Raw genomic sequence first — 19,325 nt, forward strand, 5'->3', positions numbered from 1 at the left:
GTAAAAGAACATTCAAAATATAAAAGCAGTTCTGCTGACCAAGGTCGTGTTTTTAAAATCCCTCATGGTTTTCTGGAAGAAGTTTCACATTTATTTAGGCTGCTGTAGGTATGGGACCACATGTTTTCTGCCCAGGAATGTTAAGTTCATACACCACTTAACCCCTTTGGCAATGTGACTTCTGCACTAAAAAAAAAAAGATGCACTCATCGTCAAAAGGCTGCATGTTATTTGTGAGTACGCTCAAGATCCAGCATCGGATTTTGAGATTTGTGGCTTGGTGTATATGAGTTGCTGCATGAGAAAAGCTGTGTTTGGGTCAGCTGTGAGGCTATGGTGCCTAGCAGGAGGGCACTGCCCTCTTTGACCAGTATTACCTAGGAAGAGGGAATCAAATGACACCTCTGTGAGTTATTGTTGAAAACAATAAATAAACTGATCCTAAACAGCAGTGGGGTTCACCACATTCATACTCATGGTCTCCCTTTTGTTCCACCAGGATTCTGATATTCTCTTCATGCCAGCTGATCTCTCTCAGGTGCGCACGCTCCCTTCCTAGACCGGTATGATCCCTCTCTACTTTTAGCACCTCCAGAACTTCCTTCATCTAAAAGAGTTCTGATTGAAGGAAGCTGCCAGATTTGGAAGCCACATATTAAAATTTAGGGTGGCATGTTTTGAGGGACTGGAGAACAGATGTGCTCTGGCACACTGGAAATCTAACAGCATGCAGCTGTAATGCTCTTGTACTAGTCATATCATGTTAGTTTATTTAACTATTTATATCAGCTTTTTCCCCAGCGGAGAGCCAAAGCCGCTTACAGTGATGATTTCTGCCCGCCCCCATCTTATCCTCACACCACCACCCACCCTGTGAGATATATCGGTCAGGTGGCCGAGAGAGAGTGACTAGCTTGGGGTCATCAATTTAAACCTGAGTCTCCAAGATCCTAGTCCAGCAATCTAACCATTGTACCACAAATGGCTCCCAAAATAGTGACAGGGCAGCATAATAGACAGAACCACATAGCCGAAAGAAGTGTCATACTTCAATATATTCCAGTGCAGGGAAAGTGCCTGTCTTATTGCTTGGGGGGTGGTGGTGGTGGTTCAAGCATCAGTCACAAACATTACCGAATGGCAATCTGTCACAATACAGAAAGCTATTTCCACCAGACAAAAAGAAAGGGATTTTTTTTGTACATATTTTTATTAGCACAGTAACAAATGTAGACTTAGGTAGCCCACAACATACAACCAATCCACTGAGTGACTCCTATTCCACGCTTTACAGTTAAACAGCTTAAGGTATTTCACTACAGGTTGCTCTAAGTAAGTCCCAATTAAAACCTTTATTTTCACAAAGGTAACTTGGCATAGAAAAATTAATACATGAACTACTTCCCCTATCCTAGGTGAGGCAACACACTGCCACACCTTCATATTCCGTATCCATGAGACAGCAGTCTTAAAAGGTTCTGTTAAATACCAGACTCTCCCAAACTTGGCTCCCATGGGGGAGGCAAATATTCCCGACATCTTTATACAAAATAAAACCAAACGTAAAAAAAGAAGAAGCACATCGCGAATCTTCTTGAAGGAACTTTTACATAAATGCCAAATATATGTACCTGTACAAAATTAAGCTGTTTTAATTTTTACCTATCACAAGTAACCAAACACCCTCTCCCGCCCACCCCTCCAATTGTCAAAGTAGTTTACATTCTTCTTGGTGCTATAGCAGAGCTACTATTGCTGAACTAATGACAGTCTTAAAATATGCTATTCCCAATTCTAGCTGTCTACTGTAGCAAGATACCTTAAGTTACAACAACAAAATCTTAGGAAATAAAAGACTGAATAAAATCTGTTATAGAAATACCCTACTCTTTTATCAGTTTCTCCCCTTCCCTGGCCCACCCCTTCAAAATCATAAGCAGCTCTTTCCATCACAGACGATTTTCACCCAAGGGTTTGACAAAATCCAGTTTATGTAGCGTATCTCTTGGTCCACTGTCTGGCCATTCTGTCATGCTCTGCTCTGTTAGTCATATATTGAGTTGCAATGCTTCCAACCAGGGGGTCAGCTGCAAAAAAACCCAGACATTCCCATTAGTTGTAGGGCAGGAGATGTTGAGGCAAGGGGAGGGAGATGGCCAGAAATGAGGTCTGATACAACAGAGACTCCAAGTTTAGCACTTTCCAAGAAACTTTTAGGTGGCAAACCCTTGCGTATTTAAGCACACCCCCATTTTATGTATAATGGGACTGGGCTTCTAAGTTAAATGTGCATAAGCTTGGGCTATTAATGCTGTTCTGTCAACTCATTTGGAAAAAAGGAAGTGAAACAGGTATGCCCTCAAAGAGAAACCAGTGCTCACACTTCTGGTTATTTTACGCATGTGATTCATCAAGGCTTTTCAGGTTCTATTTCTTGCTTCTTAGGCTACAGAATACGTAAACATGCACAGATTCACTTCTTTGGAATGTCTGTTGACTTTCTGCTCTGATTTACATTTGTCTGCACACTGTACTATCTACCTTTGCCACACGTTGAGAATAGGCTTTTGGCATGAGCAGGAGGTGACAGTGCCACCTACAGGGCGCCCTAGCAAGATGTTCTCAGAATCACGAGCCTGGGTGAGGGGGCTTGTGGGGTGTTGGGAGGCAAAAATGGGGCATTTGAGGGGTTATAGTGGTACGGCACTTGATTAAGATGGAGAAATGATGGGAAGAACAAGAAGCAGCTGGAAAGGGGGGTTTTGGCCATGCAGAGGTTTTTGCATATCGTTGTGATCTTAGGAACTATGGTTATCCCATTAAAAATATGCCTTGAGAGGTTACAGAAGAATGATGTCACTCAGCCTTTTGCATCAAGCTCCTTTTCTTTTCTTCCACGAGATACTGACATGTCTGCCTCCGTAAGCAAAACGATGAGAACAGAGGTCCGCACTGGTCTAACACAAACCAGTCCTGCAGGTCATATGGACAAGGAGGGCACTAATGCAGCCTGAAGCATCACAATCACCCTCACCCCTTTCCCCTGTTTTGGGAGCCTTACCAGGGTTGCAGTCTGTGAGAAGTGAGCAGATGGAAAGAAGAACTTTAGAAATGGTTAATGCTGGACTCCAGTTGTCTTTTAAAATGTCCAAGCAGATCACTCCTTGGCTGTTAATATTACAGTGATAGATTCTTGTTCGAAAGGTGACCTACAAGAGAAAAAAAGAAACACACAAAAGAGGTAGTAGCTGCAGCCTCAGTTCAAGTCAAAACTGACCCCGACTTAAGCAGCTTCCCTGTGAGACTTCCTAAACAGAGCTAAAGCTTCAGCACTTCTCACTTTAACAAATGGTCTCCTTTGATTATGTCTGAGCTTCTATATGGACAAAAACTGTTGTACAGCCTCCAAATCACTGCTGTTTGCTGTAGCATGGCATTATTTTCTCTCTCTCCTGCTACAGATTCCAGCTTAAACACATACATTCTCTCTCTTTGCAGAAGTCTGCCTGAGGCCATGTCAGAATTGGGGGGGGAGAGAATGCATGCATGTTCTGCTGGTAATGCTGGCATCCTTAAGTCTTTGTGAAACCTATAATCTGTACACAGCCCAAGGACATCAAAAGAAAGATCACTACTCCAGTAGGCATTGGTTAGGTCACAACAGTGAGATATAGTAAGTCCAGTTCAAAATGTCATGGTTTAAAAAGAACACTCAGACCAGCTGAAGGAGATAAAGGGTGTCTTAAAGCATACAACAGCAGAATAAGTTTAAATTTGGAATAGTTTAAAAGGGATTCGTTTATCAAGCCTATCAAAAGTTGTACTAAAGGCTTAAGCAGATGGCACACACAAGAAAAAGTCTGTCTTTACTCCACTGCAGGTTCATATAAGGTCTGAAATGAATTAATTAAAACTAGTGCACAAAATCCTTCACAGTACAGGGAGCTATCCTCCCATTCCTCCTTTGCTTTTACTTCCACCACTGCATTGGGGGGAGGGAAGAAACATCTGTGTGTATTCAGAATTTTCTTGTCCCCAGTGAAGAGCAGATGCTTTATTCTGCATCAGGCAGCCATCAAATGGCCCTCTATTACAGAAAATGGAGATTCAGATTAAGGACTATCACGTGATCCCTACTAATGTTGTTCCCTATGCAATATATATATGTGGGTATTTGGCCCACAGGGGGAAAACTTGTGTGTTGACCAGGCAGTACATGAAGTCCATGACTCTTTTTTAAAAAGAGAAGGGCTGATCTGTCTCTGTGCACTTCACAATTCACAGTAACGTTTATTCATAAAACTGGTGCTGGATTGAAGTTCACTGACCAACGAGAACACGTGATCATGGAAAATTCCGCAGTCATGGTGGTCTATAAGAAGGTCTGTTTCGAGTATCTACTAGCCCTGCTTCAGATTGCCTGATACCACATGGATCTTTGGTACACTCTTTGACAAAACCGGAAGTCAAGTTGCACAACTTTGGTTCCCCCAAGAACTTAATTTTTGGCAAGCCACCTCAGAGGTGAACATCTCCTCTTTACCAGAACATGCTTGGCCATTGGGAGCCTGTCAAAGCAAAGGAAATGTTGCTTCCTAGTGATAAGGGAGATATGTAAGGAAGCTCACTGACAATCACAGCTGATGTGAAGTAACACCATTTAGGGCAGGAGTATAGCAATCCCTGCTCATGTAAGGAAGCTCACTGACAATTTAGGGCAGGAGTATAGCAATCCCTGCTTGGCCTCTAGGATGTATGTGCCTTGCGCTCCCTCTAAGCTGTGGAGTCTTGTGAGCAAAATTCAACTTTGTGAGCTACTGGCATTAAAGTTGTGAGTGAGCGATTTGGCTACTCCATAAATTAGTTTGCTCTGGAGCCATCCTTCCTGAGCTAAGACAAGAATCTGTGAGCCAGAGGCTAAAAAACTCAGCTTAGTGGGAACACTGCTTGGAAGTACCGATAACTTTGGCTAGCCCACCCTGTTTATTGGATCGAGAGATTACATGTTTAGACTATTAGCCAATGTTACAAACTGTTAAATGGGCCTATGTATAAAGTCTCCCCTTTTTCCCCAAAGAGCAGTGACCATCTTGTGTTGATAACAGAATTATCACAAGGTTTAAAAGTAGACAAAAGCTCTAAAAATACAACAGTTTTGCAAATACCCTCAAAAACAGACCAGGCGTCTGTATCTTAACTGAATCTTTTACCCTTCTTTACTGAAATCTAAAATATTACTGCTGCCCACATGTATCTCTGCTAAAGTAATTATTGAGCTCTACAGCAAATAGAGAAGTTAAATTTCATGTTTTAATTTCCTACTTGGTATAATTTATGGAGCTATTACTGTTCTAATAATTTTATTACTCATGTGAGAACTATTATTCTTCCTTTACAACTAATTAGAATAGTTAACAGAAACCAATAAGTCTGGCTTTCTACATTTATGGCAGACTACTGCCCTCCTGTGTCAACTGGTTATATTACACCAAATTCATATGGAAGGTTTTAAAATTGTAAGGGATTCTGGCGGCAGCAATCTGCCATTACTTCTACCCGTACTTAAAAGCTGCAGACGAATGGCACAGCTTAGACTGCTCTGCACCTGTTTTGTCTGGCCAGCTCTTTTATCAAGAAACAGAAATTAATAACCTTTAACCTCAAAAGGCTAGCTTCTCATTTATTTAGTTATATTTTTATCCCAGTGTTGCTCCAGGGGCTCAGAGCAGGGTGTTATATCCTACTTCTGAAGTGAGTCAAAGCACATGGGGAGGACAACAGGGACTGGAAGGTCAGGCAGCAGAGGTCTCATGAAAGGGACCCTGCTCTTATGGAGAAAAGTGTGTGTTTGTATGTATGTCAAACTGAACCCCAGTGGATACCTAGGCATCACCTGAGTGCTGGTATGTCAGAGGATAGATTTGACTCAGTGCACTCAGCTGATTTCTGCCGCTGAGGTGATCACTGGCAGAATCTGCTTAACCCGGGAGGCTGGCCAGCTGCTGCAAGTGGGAAGGGATGAAGATAACAGGTAAGAGGTGCAGGAATGGGTCGGTGGGAAGACGACTCACCTTTCTGTGCCTGTGAAAAAGGTAGTAATAGCTGCCGCAAATGTTGTGTTTGATTATTTATATGTCACTGTCTCTTTGGGATACAACCTAGGGGCACTCTGTGAAAAGGGAGGGAAGAAGCAGACTCCTTGCCTGAAGTGGTTTTAGTTCTGAATGTGTTGCAGTTCACGCTTGGTGTTTTTAAGAAATAAAGGTTTATGTTTTTACCACATTTCATGCCTTTCCCCCTGACTGGAGTGTAACATCCGCATGACTGTCTATACAGGCGGAAATGGGAGGACTCTGTGCCGCATCCCCTCGCCAACTGTGTCGGTATGTGTGCCTCTTAGTCATGACCAGAGGTAACAGTACTCCACAAATCCATACTTTCCTTATAAATCTGAATCCTGCAGTAGGCAATCTGGAGTGGAATTAAGACCCCATCTCACTCCCTTGCCCTCCTCTTCCCAAAACAGCTTTTTTAAAAAAAGGGGCCAGTGGGCACACTATTACACATATTCACCCTTAGACTGCCGTTCTGACCCAAGAGCCTTGAGTCTGTGCTTTCACAGTACACTGCTCACACCTACAAAGATGATAGAACAACTTTTGTGACTGCACACGTGTACACAGATGGAAATGCAAATATGCAAAATGCAGCGTCATGTCATGTCTGAAGTGCCCTTATGGCTACTGTGTTGTCATGTCATGTCATGTCTGAAGTGCCCTTCAATAAAAAAATATTGGGGGGGGAAAATGTCTGAAGTGCCCTTATGGCTACTGTGTGCCATTTTGCTTTTATTCAAGACAAAATAAGTACAAGGCACTGATAGCAGGAGGACTACACTAAGACTTGTAAATGAAGCCATCTTACCGCCTATTTTGCTAGAAATCTGTATAGCAAGAAACAATTGGGTATTTGCAAATAACTCAGATGACTTTGTGTGTCTGTGAAATGTCTCTGAAATCTGGCTGGACCTGAAACTTTTAACTGCAGAAATTATTTTTATAAGATACAAATGGGGTTGCCAGATGTCCAGGAAGTTTCTATCTTGTACAGGCTTCAACCTAACTTTGATCCTGGATGTAGAGCATCCAAGAATAAAATTAGTGCAACTTTATAGGGGTTTTTGGCATTCGAGCCCCACCTCCTCCAAATTTGCTTTTCTCTATCAAGGATTCTGTTACTGGTTTAGAGCAACATGACAAAAAGACAAAAGAATACCCCCCCCCCCCAGGTTTTCCGGCTTTGATAGGAAAGCTCCGTCAGTCTACCAGTTTGGTGTAGTGGTTAAGTGCGTGGACTCTAATATGGGAGAACCAGGTTTGATTCCCCACTCCTCCACTTGCAGCTGCTGGATGACTTTGGGCAAGCCATAGTTCTGTCAAGACCTGTTCTGGAAAGAGCTCTCTCAGCCCCACCTACCTCACAGGGTGTCTTGTGGCGAGGGGAAGGAAAAGGAGTTTGTAAGCCGCTCTGAGACTCCGGGTGAAGGGCGGGGTATAAATCCAATCTTCTCTTCTAAAGCAGCCATGCTCTCTCAGTGACTCACACTGACAGGCCACTTGTTCTTCTGAGCACTGCCCCACAGTGCAGCATCTCTACCATGTTTCAGGAAAATGGCCTGGTGGGGCTTGTGGTTGGCAGCTGTTTCCCACCTTGAAACAGCTGCCACTGGAGGAATGGGTAAGCAGCGAGCCTTTCTGAGGGGCTGCATGCAGTACACCAGGAGTGGAAGTAAATGGGTCTTTTTTTGGTTGACGGTAATGGCAAATGGGCCATTGCCATGAGCTGCAGAGTGAGTACTACTGGTTTAAATCATTTTTTTTTGAGGAGTATTGATGGCCATTGCCCTAAACTGGGTGAGAGACATGTCCCGTTACTTTTGTATGCGGACGATGCTGTCCTGCTCTCGCTCTCAGAAATGGGGATGAAAAGGATGCTTGCTCAAGCTCTTGCTTATTGCAATAAGAACAAGTTGTCCCTGAACTTCGATAAATCCAAAATCATTGTGTTCGAGAAAAGTTGGAAGCCCATTAAGTGGATTATACAGGGGGGAAAAATCGAACAAGTCAAATGCCATACATACCTGGGCATCTATTTCAATTATACTAACAGCTGGGCTACACATATTAAAGAAGCAGTTAAGTCATCAACTAACAACGCCCTTGCTATTGCCCGTTTCTTTTACACCAAAGGACATCAATATATTCCCACTGCTCTTAAAGTATTCAACCACAAAATACCCGCCAAACTGCTTTATGGTATCCCAATTTGGGTCTCGGCTTGTAATGAAGCTGTAGAACGTGTTCAATCTAAGTTCCTGAAGAAAATCTTGGGGCTACCAGCTTGCGTACCATATGCAGCTATGTGCCTGGAGACAACCCAAAGACGGTTAATTACGATGGCATGGACCATAACCTTCAAATTTTGGCTGCGCCTTCATTTTAGATGTGGCCCAAACAGTCTTGTGGTGCACATGTTAACTGAATCCCATCTATCGACTTGGTTGATTAATATAGAGAAAAAAATTTCTATAATCGGCTTTAGTTTTGATGACTTGGTACTTTTGTCTGAGCAGAAGGCTTTTGCCTTACTCAAACAAAGACTCCTTGATATAGAGGTGCAAGATCTGAGAAGACTGGCGCACAGACATTGCTCTCCCATGAGTATGGGACTTTCTTTTAGCCACATTTCCTCAGGATACCTGGCAAAACTGATTCAGCCCCATCTTCGTAGGGCTTTCATGCTAGCACGGTTCGACGTCCTTCCCTCAGCTGTTCTATCGGGAAGGTTCAAGAAAATTCCCTATAAAGATAGATTGTGCCCCTGTGGGATGGGGGAAATTGAATCCATTGGACATGTGCTATTGCACTGTAAATTACACTATGACATCCGTGTTGTTTATATTGAACCTGTGTTGCACCCCCTTTTGGGCCAATCTGATGAGCATAAAATTAGTTCTTTATTGTCTTCGCATAATATAGAAATTCTGGAACCTGTAGCAAATTTTGTTTATGAGGTAACTAGGAGGAGAGGCTCATCTTAAGGCAATTCGGAATGTGATACCCCTCCAGCCTATCTTGAGGCTCTGCTGCATGTGTATTTGATATTTTATGCCAATAAAGGTATTGTATTTTTTTTTTTTGACTGGTTTGATCTTCTTGCAGTCCAAGACACTCTCAAGAGTCTTCTCCAGCACCATAGTTCAAAAGAATCTATTCTTCGGCGCTCGGCCTTCCTTATAGTCCAACTCTCGCAGCCATACATGACTACTGGGAATACCATTGCTTTGACCATGCGGACTTTTGTTGGCAGGGTGATGTCTCTACTTTTTATCATGCTGTTTAGGTTCCCCATCGCTTTCCTCCCAAGGAGCAGGCGTCTTTTAATTTCATGACTACTGTCACAGTCTGCAGTGATCTGGGATCCCAGGAACGTGAAGTCTGTCACTACTTCCACAGCTTCCCCTTCTATTTGCCAAGGAGTGATGGGGCCGGATGCCATGATCTTAGTTTTTTTGATGTTGAGCTTCAAGCCCACTTTTGCGCTCTCCTCTTTTACCCTGAGCAAGAGGCTCTTGAGGTCCTCTTCACTTTCTGCCATCAGAGTGGTATCGTCTGCATATCGCCTCTGCATAGTGACCCCAGACTTCCTTGGTGGTCTCCCATCCAAATATTAACCAGGGTTAACCCTGCTTAGCTTCCAAGATCTGATGAGACCAGGCTAGCCTGGGCTACTCAGGTCAGGGCTAAGTGAGGTTTAGTAGGCTGCAAAAGTACTGTCCCGTGGCTCATCATCAGGCAAAGGGGAGAAATCATCGTAAGAAAGAACGGAGGAGGCACTCTCCCTGTTCAGATGACAGAAGATATCTGCACCCACAGCTTCTTCGCTGTCATGATCAGTCACAAAAAGTATCTGCCGAACTGTGTGCGGCAGAGTATGATGCAAGAGCGCTTGCAGCAATTTGCATTCTGAAAATAGACCAGCATCAGCCAACTCACTAGACAGGCCTATCCTTCTTCGTAGCTAGTCTGTTTCAGAGATCCTGTCATTCTCAAGAGTTCAGGACAAGGGTGTGCTGCCTGTTGCGATGGGATTGCCATTCCTTCTCTTTCATGTGTGCAGTCTCTCTGTGTTTCCCCACAACTAGCAAACTGCTGTTATTTTTCCTGTATCAGAGCTGTGATGGCCAAGTTCAGCAGAAAGGTATGTACACACAGTCCTCCGTTCCAGGGACTTTACATCTTGTTGAACTGTTTCAGTCATTAATAAAATGAATACCCAAATCGTTTTTAAAGGCCTAGGCTTTTTCTGCAGAAATATGAAAATTAAAGCATTTTTTTAGGAGAGCAGTCTATACTGATGTCTCCTAGGGCATTAGAATGCGGAGAACTTGTATAGCTTCTGAACTCCACATTAAGAAAAACTTGTATTTAAGTCAATGGGACTCTAGGTGCATATTGAAGATCACTTAGCGTAGATCAGTTTCCCCTTAGCACATTATAACCATACTTAAAACGGGGGGTGTTAAAACCACTCTTTCAGAACTTTTTTCTGTCTTGGTTTTTTAAAATGTTTGTAACTTCCTTGGAATTTTGTTAAAAAGAGGCACGTAAACTCCCACGTAAGTCACAGTTTCAAAAGCCAGCATTTCAGGTATGATACAGTAGAAGCCTGAAGCCCTGCGTAGAAAATAATGAAATGATTTGATTGTTCTGAATATAGCACACAAATCACTCCACTGGCTGTGGTCAGATGTCACAAACAGGTTTGTTCATGACTGGCATGAACCTGGCTTGTTTCTCTCTCATGGAGCCTGTTTCTTCCGCACAAACCTGGGATTCTAATTCAATTTTGTGGGGAAGAGATAAACTCAAAAACTAGTCCATGTATTTTCATTTAAACCTCAAGACGAGTTGGCGTCTGATGGAAGGTTTCCCTTGTTTGTTTGCAACCAATATTTTGCTGCTCATATGACATAACCAGACATTCACAAATTCAGATTCACTAAGATTTTAAAAGCCTTTCTCCAAGTTAGTTTTTCTTTCTCAAATGAATTCATTCCATGTTTCATTGACCAGGCAGTGAAACTGCTGGGATTCAAATAAATGATGCATGTTATTTAAGTGCTCTTTGTTGCGCTGTTGTAAATAACAGGTCAAAAGAAAAAAATCAGCACATAAACTCAAAAGGTTTTTTGAAAAAGCACATTGTAAAAATCAATCTTGTAAAATAAATGACACATATTTGAAAGGTACATATGTGAATTAAAAAGCCTGCAAGATACTAAAAAAAAAGTCACAAGTTATTGCTAATATTTGTAAATAACGTGTCCAATAGCACTTGTCTGATTCAAACTGTGAAACTGGACCTTTGCCCAGCAAAGCTGCTGGAATCATAGCAATTTCATTTTTCCAAGAGGTAGAAAATGTTAGTGAGCAAGATTGTAGAGACTATGTATTAGGCCTCAATGGGTGCGAAAAATAAATTTAAAAACTTCTTGGGTAAGTCTGGAATGTAGGTAAAGCCAACTGTTGTCTACAGGCTACACCCATCTTTCCCAGCCAAGCAGAGTAATAATACTGAAAACAAAATGCAGCCACTCCACAAAGAAATCCTCTTCCTCAAGCACATAAAACAGCTGTCATCCTCTATTGAACCCCTGGTCAAAACTCATTGACACATGTCCAGCCACATGATTACTCTGATGGAAATGCACCTCCATTTGTGGGAGAAGGGTCAGCTGTTTCTGCCAGATGCACACATCTGTGTCATATGCAGACACATTCTTCCAGATGCAGACACATATACCCCCCCCCGCTGACCCTGAGGTTATTCTGACCATCAGGAACAGAATTTCAGATGGCTCACTGGACTGCAGCAGAAGGGGGAAGTGAGAAAGTCATGTTCTACACGATGGGTGAATTCTATTAATCACTGTTTACTTAATCATCACTCTCAATGACAAGAGGGTATTAAATAGTTATGGCATTAAACTGAAGAGCAGTGGGTTACCAGAAAAGCATCCAGCAAATTCAACTCATGTAAAACTCAAACAAAAAGGTTATACAAACTTTAGCAATGATGAGCTACTTTATAAACCAGCTCTCTAAACCATGGACCTTCCTCAGTGTTGAAATTATCCCATATATCATAAATGCAAACACCTGTACTGAAATAAAGGTTGCAAGTAGTTGTGATGGTGCACAGGTAAGTTCCAAACAGAGAAATTGTTCAATATTACAAGAGCTTTCGAGTTCTCTCTAACTGTTGGGATGTTCTGCCACTTCAATCAAAAATGTATGTGGGGGGTGAGGGGGGAGGGAGAGAGACAAAATGTTTGAAGCCATGGTAGCAATCCCCAAAATCTAGTGAACACCCACCCTAACACAATATGCACTAAAACTCTCCTTCTGTACATTAGCACTGGCACTCTCTACTCCCATGAAGCTACCATCTCTTATGTGAGATGCCATCCTTGTGCTCATGTGTCAGCAGGTGGCAAAAAATATAGAAGTCCTGGTGCAGAAACCTGTGTATCTACTGGATGCCACTGTTGGATGTGAGAAAAACTGATTCCAAAGCTAACAATGGAAAGCCCCAGCTACACTTATGACATTCACCCACTGGATTTTGAATACATTCACAGAAAGAGAAAGCATGAGATCACTAGAGGAACTCATGTACTTTACACACACACACACACTTGTGGAAAAAACCTAATTATTTGCGTGGAACATTTCTTACCTTTGGAGGCTTGAAGGGATATTCTGGTGTAAATGTGATGTCAAGGAAGAAAACTCCACCTTCATAAACAGAACCTGGAGGTCCTAAAATAGTTGATCTCCACTCATAGATATTATCACCTTTGGGGCCAGCACTGAGAATTAAAAGGGAAAAAGGAGAGATTATTGCAATGATTTTACTATGAACTTCATATAGCACATCTATGATGATCTCACCCTCTTCCCTCCCTTACATGCAGGATTTTCCCTTCTGTCTTCTTTCTTGCTGAGCAGCCCCTTTATTTTCTTCTTATTTGTTTGTCTATGGCTGTCCCACCCAGTTGCTTTGTATATAGATGCTGGCCTGTCCAAGGTAACTGAAGGAAGAGACAAAATCACCTTCTTATATTCTGCTTTACAAATGGCACACGAGAGGCTTTTGAAAGTTCAAACTAAACAAAATGTTTTATTTAACTTGAAGGATAAAAGGTCAGGTGGAATCAGGTGTAGGATGTATGAGGTGAACAAATAATAAAACTGAGGTAACTTTGTATTCACACAAACACCAGAAAATTTGTTGCCAACACGTAAGTGTTTCTGCTATTCAACAAGGTCTCTAAAACTTTGAGGAGCGAGGCTTTCTTTTCTGTTTCTGCTTAAACACTCAAGCATAGGTTTCTGAGTTTTACCGAGATGTTAAGTTTAGAAGGCAGGAACATACAACCAAGTTCCCCAAATCACCCTTTATACACAAACCAGGGATCACACCTCTTTTCTAGAAGCTATTTTCCTTCTTAAGGGGGCAGGGATCACTTCTCTTTACTAGAAGCTATTTCCACCCCTTTTTTTTTGCTTGATCCATTCACTCAGCCTCCTTCCCAGTCCACAGTCAGTGCTTCTGAGTCTTCTTCAACTGTCAGCTCCCAACTGGCATTCCATAACTGACTCTCTTAACAGAATTCCATTTGAACAGCCTGTCACTCAAAGATTCTCAGACTTTGTTAGGCATTAACCCTTGACAGTCCACCACAACATCACATAGAATTAAGTCTGTAAAGCAGAGACTGACACCTGACAACTAATGGACACAATGTGCTCATAAGTGGACACAATGTGCTCATAAGAAAGTTGGCATTTGGAATATATTGCACGGGGTCAAAGAGCTGGGGGGAAGCTGCAGATTTAGATTCGCCAGACCCCTGGTGGAGGCACGGGTGCCCTGGTGCCACCAATCAGATGGTAGAGGGAATTTACCAGGTCAAAGGAGAAGGCCTAAGCCTCATTGTCAGCATCACACAGGAAGTGACATCATCACACTAGTGACATCTGGGAGATGCTGTGGCATTTGGGCAAAAACTTTATGGTAGAAGCTGGTTTTACCATAGAGTTTTTGCCCAAATACCAGAGTGTTGCCTGAATGCCACTGGCATGATGATGTTACTTCCTATGTGACACCGGCAACAAGGCCTAGGCCTTTCTCTTTCTCCTCGTAACCCCTCCCATCCCCCATGGGTTGCCAGGAGGGACTAACAACCCTATGCAGATCACTTCTCACCCACTTTAAAATTAAGGCATAGTTGCAACCTTTGTAGTTCCCAGTCACATTTTTGTTTAATGCATTTGGAAGGGTTTCTGGAAAAACGAATGGTAGAAAATCATCAGAAGACTTGTGGGTGTGATGCTAGGTAACCCATTAAGCATCCTATACTGCTTCCAGATTAACATAAAGCATTTGGAAAGGCCTCTTTGCCTGCCAAGCAACCACACACATGTGACTCATGCTACTCTCCCCTTCCTCTGTCTTTCCTACCCAGCCAGTATGAATGTGGCTAAACAGATAAATGGCTACTCTTGTTGGACACCTGTGGGAACCAGAGAATTATGATCTCCTCTGCCTCGTTAGTAACTTCAGTGTTGGTTTACAGCTTAGGAGAGAAAGATGTGGAAAAGGGTGTTTGCGTGTAAAAATGATATAACTGACCTCAGTTCGCTGTTCGGATTAACACTGAACTTGCCTGCTTGTCAATTTAGGGCCAATCTATGTGCTACAAAGTCCACATGGCCACCGTAAGGTCTTTTGATTAGATGTGTGCTGAGAGTTCCCTGCAGGTAATGTACCTCCCAGGCATGTGCAGGCCCAATTTGGTTCAGGACCATGACTTAAACCTCCCTTCTGCCTGCCTTTTCCCCTTACCCTGGGAGTTGATGTTTGCCCATTTGGGGAAACATATATTTAGCCATCCATACATGTATGGTTCCCTAAAGGGCAAATAGCTGCTCCCTATGGCCATTTCAGGTTGGGGAAATGAAGCCCCTTCTCCCCAGTTGCTATAGTCTTGATCAGAAGTGGACCATGTGCAGCCCCGTAGCTAGGCAATTTTCTGTGTGGGGGGGTGAAGATGGGGGGGGCACTGCTGCTCCTTCTCTTGCCCTGGAGACAAGTCCCCCCCCTGATGGCTATGTGCCCGCCCACCTGGTCACCTTGTGCTCCCATGGAGCTGGCCTTCAGGAGGACAAGCCAGGTCACAGCCAAGCCTCTATCCCTTGGCACTCAGGCGGAGGCGGACTCAGAGGATCATCAGGAGGACCAGCCAGGCCACAGCTCCAGGGGCCATGGCATCCAATGCCCGGGGGGGGGGGGCAAACCGAGCGAGCTCTCTGGCCAACCAGGCATCTGTGTTGCAGGTGCATGTTGCTCCTGGCTGCTCTCCGGGCAGTGGCACGGCGACTGCTCCCAAGGGCTGCCTGGGGCATCCACCGATGACAGCAGGGAGGAGGCAGGGCAGATTAGGGAGGGGGTGTCACTCATAGGCCTCTGGGGGCTACGGGCCCGCCCTTGTGCACCTGGGAATTAAGTCTGCAGCAGGGTTCAGTCCCCAGAACACATTATTGTCCCCCCCATGAGGGGGATATGTGGACTCAGAAATATGGGGATCAGAAATACCCTTCGTTGCTGTTTGGTCCTATAACAGGCAATGCCTTTTCTGCACTATTTTGCTTTCAACTTATAGCACCAACATTACAACATGGACCTTCAGAGTGGTGTAGTGGGGAATTATTAACATCTATCTTTATAATGTCACTTCATAGAAAGACACTTCTCCATTTTTCTTCAAGAGAGCAAAAGGAAATATAAACATTCCTTCTAATGCAAGATATGTTGATCCAGTGCCAAAATATCCCAAACCTCTTCAAACTGGGCAATGCTACCACATTCCACAAAAGGACACTTCATCTCAGTGGCAAACAGAAGTCTTAGCAGTCCTGCTTAAGCTGTGCAATAATCATATACAAAATCATGTTTGCTAGTTGAATCTTTTTAGAAAGACCATTTCTAGGAATCTGACACAAAAGTACAGCAGATGGAGCCATCTAATTATCACAGGTAGGCAGAAAATGAGTAAAAGTAGATTATTTGAACAGAGGAAATGTGAAACATGCTGGACAAAAGAGGATGAATTACAGCTGCATATATTTTTGGAAAATAGTACAAAAAAGTCAAATACCTTAGTTGAGCTAAAAGACATCCCCTTCCATCAAAGCTTCAGACAGGAAAATTAAGCTCGGAACAGGAATACTCTAAGGAGTCTCCGGTCCCATCTGCCCCAAAGGCTCATAACACTCCCTGTCTCCTGACTAATTATTTCTCTGCATCCCATACCAATCCATATATTTGAATGCCTCTCTCTCTTAATCTACTGGAGGTGAAATGGGCTGTAACGTTACTTTATTTGCATGATCGCCCCTGACAGATACCAGTCTAACTGTGCAAACTTATTGAGAAAGGGCTCTCTTGAGTACTCTTAGCCACCCGTCCAAGGAACTGTTCTAAATGGGATTGCCAACCTGCTAAAATACTATCATTACCTCAAGCTGCAGTTAGGTAATTCTTTTACAATGGAAATACGGTGTGGAACAAGTACTTGCCGTTTGTTAATACCAATTTATTGCTGCAATGTGAATGGTAAAGTTGTCAACTGGGACACTTGTCGTGCAAATGACTGTCCCTAAATATGGTCTGTTTTCTCTGAACCAACTGTATTTTCCTTCTAGTTTTATAAGCCAATGGCTGCCAAGTGAAAAAAGCCAGTGACAGAAGCACATTCAATAATCTCTTCTATCCAAATTAGAGTTGTCAGTGCATGTTTGTTATGTATGCTTCCAAGGAGGAGACCATCTACTGTAGCTATTAAAAAACATAACATTCCACATCTGTAACATATAAATAACAGACAGACAGTAGATAGGGACCTATGGGTTCAAAGCCTTACCCAGCCATAAATTTAGAAGTTGTCTTAGATACCCTTAGCTCCACACCAGTAAAATGGGAGTACTGGTTATCTATGTGTCAGAGTATTAAAATTACCTCTTAGAAGTGTTAAATAATATGGTGGGGTGGATGGCCAACATTTATCAAAAGGTAAGGGTCTATTTTTGCCTTTACTTTTCAGTTTCCCTGATTACATTTGCAATCTTTAAAAAAAAATATGCAGGGAGAGGATGAAAGAGAAAATGTAAATAAATGTACTCCATGCAACAATACCACGACTGAAATTATGAATACAGGTACTCCAGTAAACTACTTATAAAAAAGCAATAAACTTTTAGTGGTGTCATTAGCATAGTGCTAACTTTAGTGGAGATATAAAGGACATTGCAGGTGAGATATTGCAGGTAACCCTGCTCAAATTTCTTTGCAATAACATTTTTCATATAAACTTCTGCAATTTACATTGCATAAATGCACAAGAAAATTTTATGCAACTTTACAATGCACCAGTAGGTTGAATGAACCATACTGTTACAAATCTACAAAGCTGTCAAAACACCCAACCAATCTAAAGAAAACTGTAAAAAATAAAGCAAATGTTAAAAAAAATAAAAACAAACAATAATTGTGGGTTATTGGGGCTGTCAGATTTTCGCTGTACAGTTTGCAATTTTGGGTGGGAAGCTCCACTGAAGGCAGCACATTTATGTACAAAATAGGGTTGCCAGGTCTACTTACCCAGCCAGTGGGGGTGGGGTGGGAGGGAGCCTTCTGGGAGTGGGGACGGTAAGGCGTTGATGCGGGAGGGGGCTGTTCAGGGGTAGGGCTTCCCACAATAGCCAGCTGGCCAGTGGCAGATTGAAGCCCCCAAAATTGGGGAAACCCCTGCCTCAACCAGGGATTTGGCAACCCTTGTATATAAAAAGACATAAAATATTCTCCCCCCCCCTTTAATATATCTTTTCTCTATTGTGAGATTGTTCATGTTTTTGACCAAGTGAGAGTCAGTGCTATTTCTGTATGTGTGTGAAGTTACCCTTCAGGAACTTAATCAGCCTCCAGTGCAATTATCATTGCTAGAGATGTAATGCTCCTCTCTTGTTCAAGACAGTCTGGCTATTAGAAGCCCAGCAGGCCCTGACTACAACTTGGGCCTCAGCTGCAAGCCCCTACCCACTGCCTTGACCTTTAAAACTGGAAAGATCAGGAAGTTTTGGCTGGCATAAATTCTGTTATCTGGGTGGAGAAAAGAAAAACCCAGTCCACATGACTCCTTCTCCAGTTCCTCTTCTCCCACAACAGGTTTCATGCTGGCAAACGATGAGCCACAACCGGCTAACTTCCTAAAAGAGTTCGAGGTTACATATTTTGTGTCTGCTCCACTTCTACAAACAGGTTTTCTTTCCAATGAGGCTACGAGTAAGGAATCTGGCCAGCCAAGGTGGGTCAAGGCAGTGCCTTGGGTCATTCACTTTAAAACACCATTGCCTGAAAATAGCAATTAAACATCCAGAAGGTCCCCTCCCCCCCACTGGATCTCATTTTTAGGCTAAGCAGAGAAACTCCAAGCAGGAGAATAAAAACAAAGGGAAACACTACCAATAACAGAAGATCTCTAGGCAGCTTTGCTCTGGCAGCCCAAGAGTAACATACCAATCAATCATGTGACAAGCAGAACACAGAACGGAGCAACGTTTTGCCCGCTTTCATTACCTACAGCTCCGTGCTGTTCTTCGGTGTCAAGATTAACTAAATTGATGAATTGGCCAGGGGTGAAATGCCTTGAAGCAGCAAGGAGGTAGGGGCAAAGGCTGGGGAGAGGGTTGTCTGGTTTTATACTTAAAAAAAAACACAAGTAGATTCAGAAATATCATAACATCTAAGATAGCCACCCACCCACTCAGCATCAAATTCCTCTGGGCTGATTTTATGACAGCCGACAGTTCTTTATGCTGTATTGCATATAGCACAACTACTCCCAGATATATCTTCCTGGACCAAGGGAGCTGCTGAAACAGAAAAACCTTTCACACGTAAGAGAAATGACATTTATTTGTTTAAATAGCATTAACTTCACTTTCCTCTAACAGTGGGGACTCAAAACGGCTTACAAAATGAAATATGCACACAAGCACAATGTAATTTACAACAATATACAACGTATTTGAAGGCCTGTCTCCTGCCGTATGTTCCTGTGCACCAGCTATGGACTTTAGGCTACCACTTGCTGGCTCTTCTCCAGTTTACGGTGGCCCACTCGGCATCAACAAGAGCCC

At 42.9% G+C, this 19,325-nt stretch overlaps 1 protein-coding gene across 1 annotated transcript in view; it reads right to left on the reverse strand.

The window, feature by feature from the left end:
* Positions 1–1,204: 1,204 nt before the first annotated feature.
* UBE2E1 (ubiquitin conjugating enzyme E2E 1) overlaps positions 1,205–19,325 on the reverse strand; it is a 79,838-nt gene continuing 61,717 nt past the window's right edge. Inside the window, exons 4-6 of the mRNA XM_015421231.1 lie at positions 12,802–12,934; positions 3,062–3,209; positions 1,205–2,087 (exon numbers count right to left, since the gene is read on the reverse strand). Coding sequence (XP_015276717.1) covers positions 1,990–2,087; positions 3,062–3,209; positions 12,802–12,934 — 379 coding nt within the window. The 3' untranslated portion in view covers positions 1,205–1,989. The remainder of the gene's footprint in view (positions 2,088–3,061; positions 3,210–12,801; positions 12,935–19,325) is intronic.

The sequence above is a fragment of the Gekko japonicus genome, unplaced genomic scaffold (assembly GCF_001447785.1).
Source record: "Gekko japonicus isolate JY-2015 unplaced genomic scaffold, Gekko_japonicus_V1.1 scaffold351, whole genome shotgun sequence".
Taxonomy (NCBI): Eukaryota; Metazoa; Chordata; class Lepidosauria; order Squamata; family Gekkonidae; genus Gekko; species Gekko japonicus.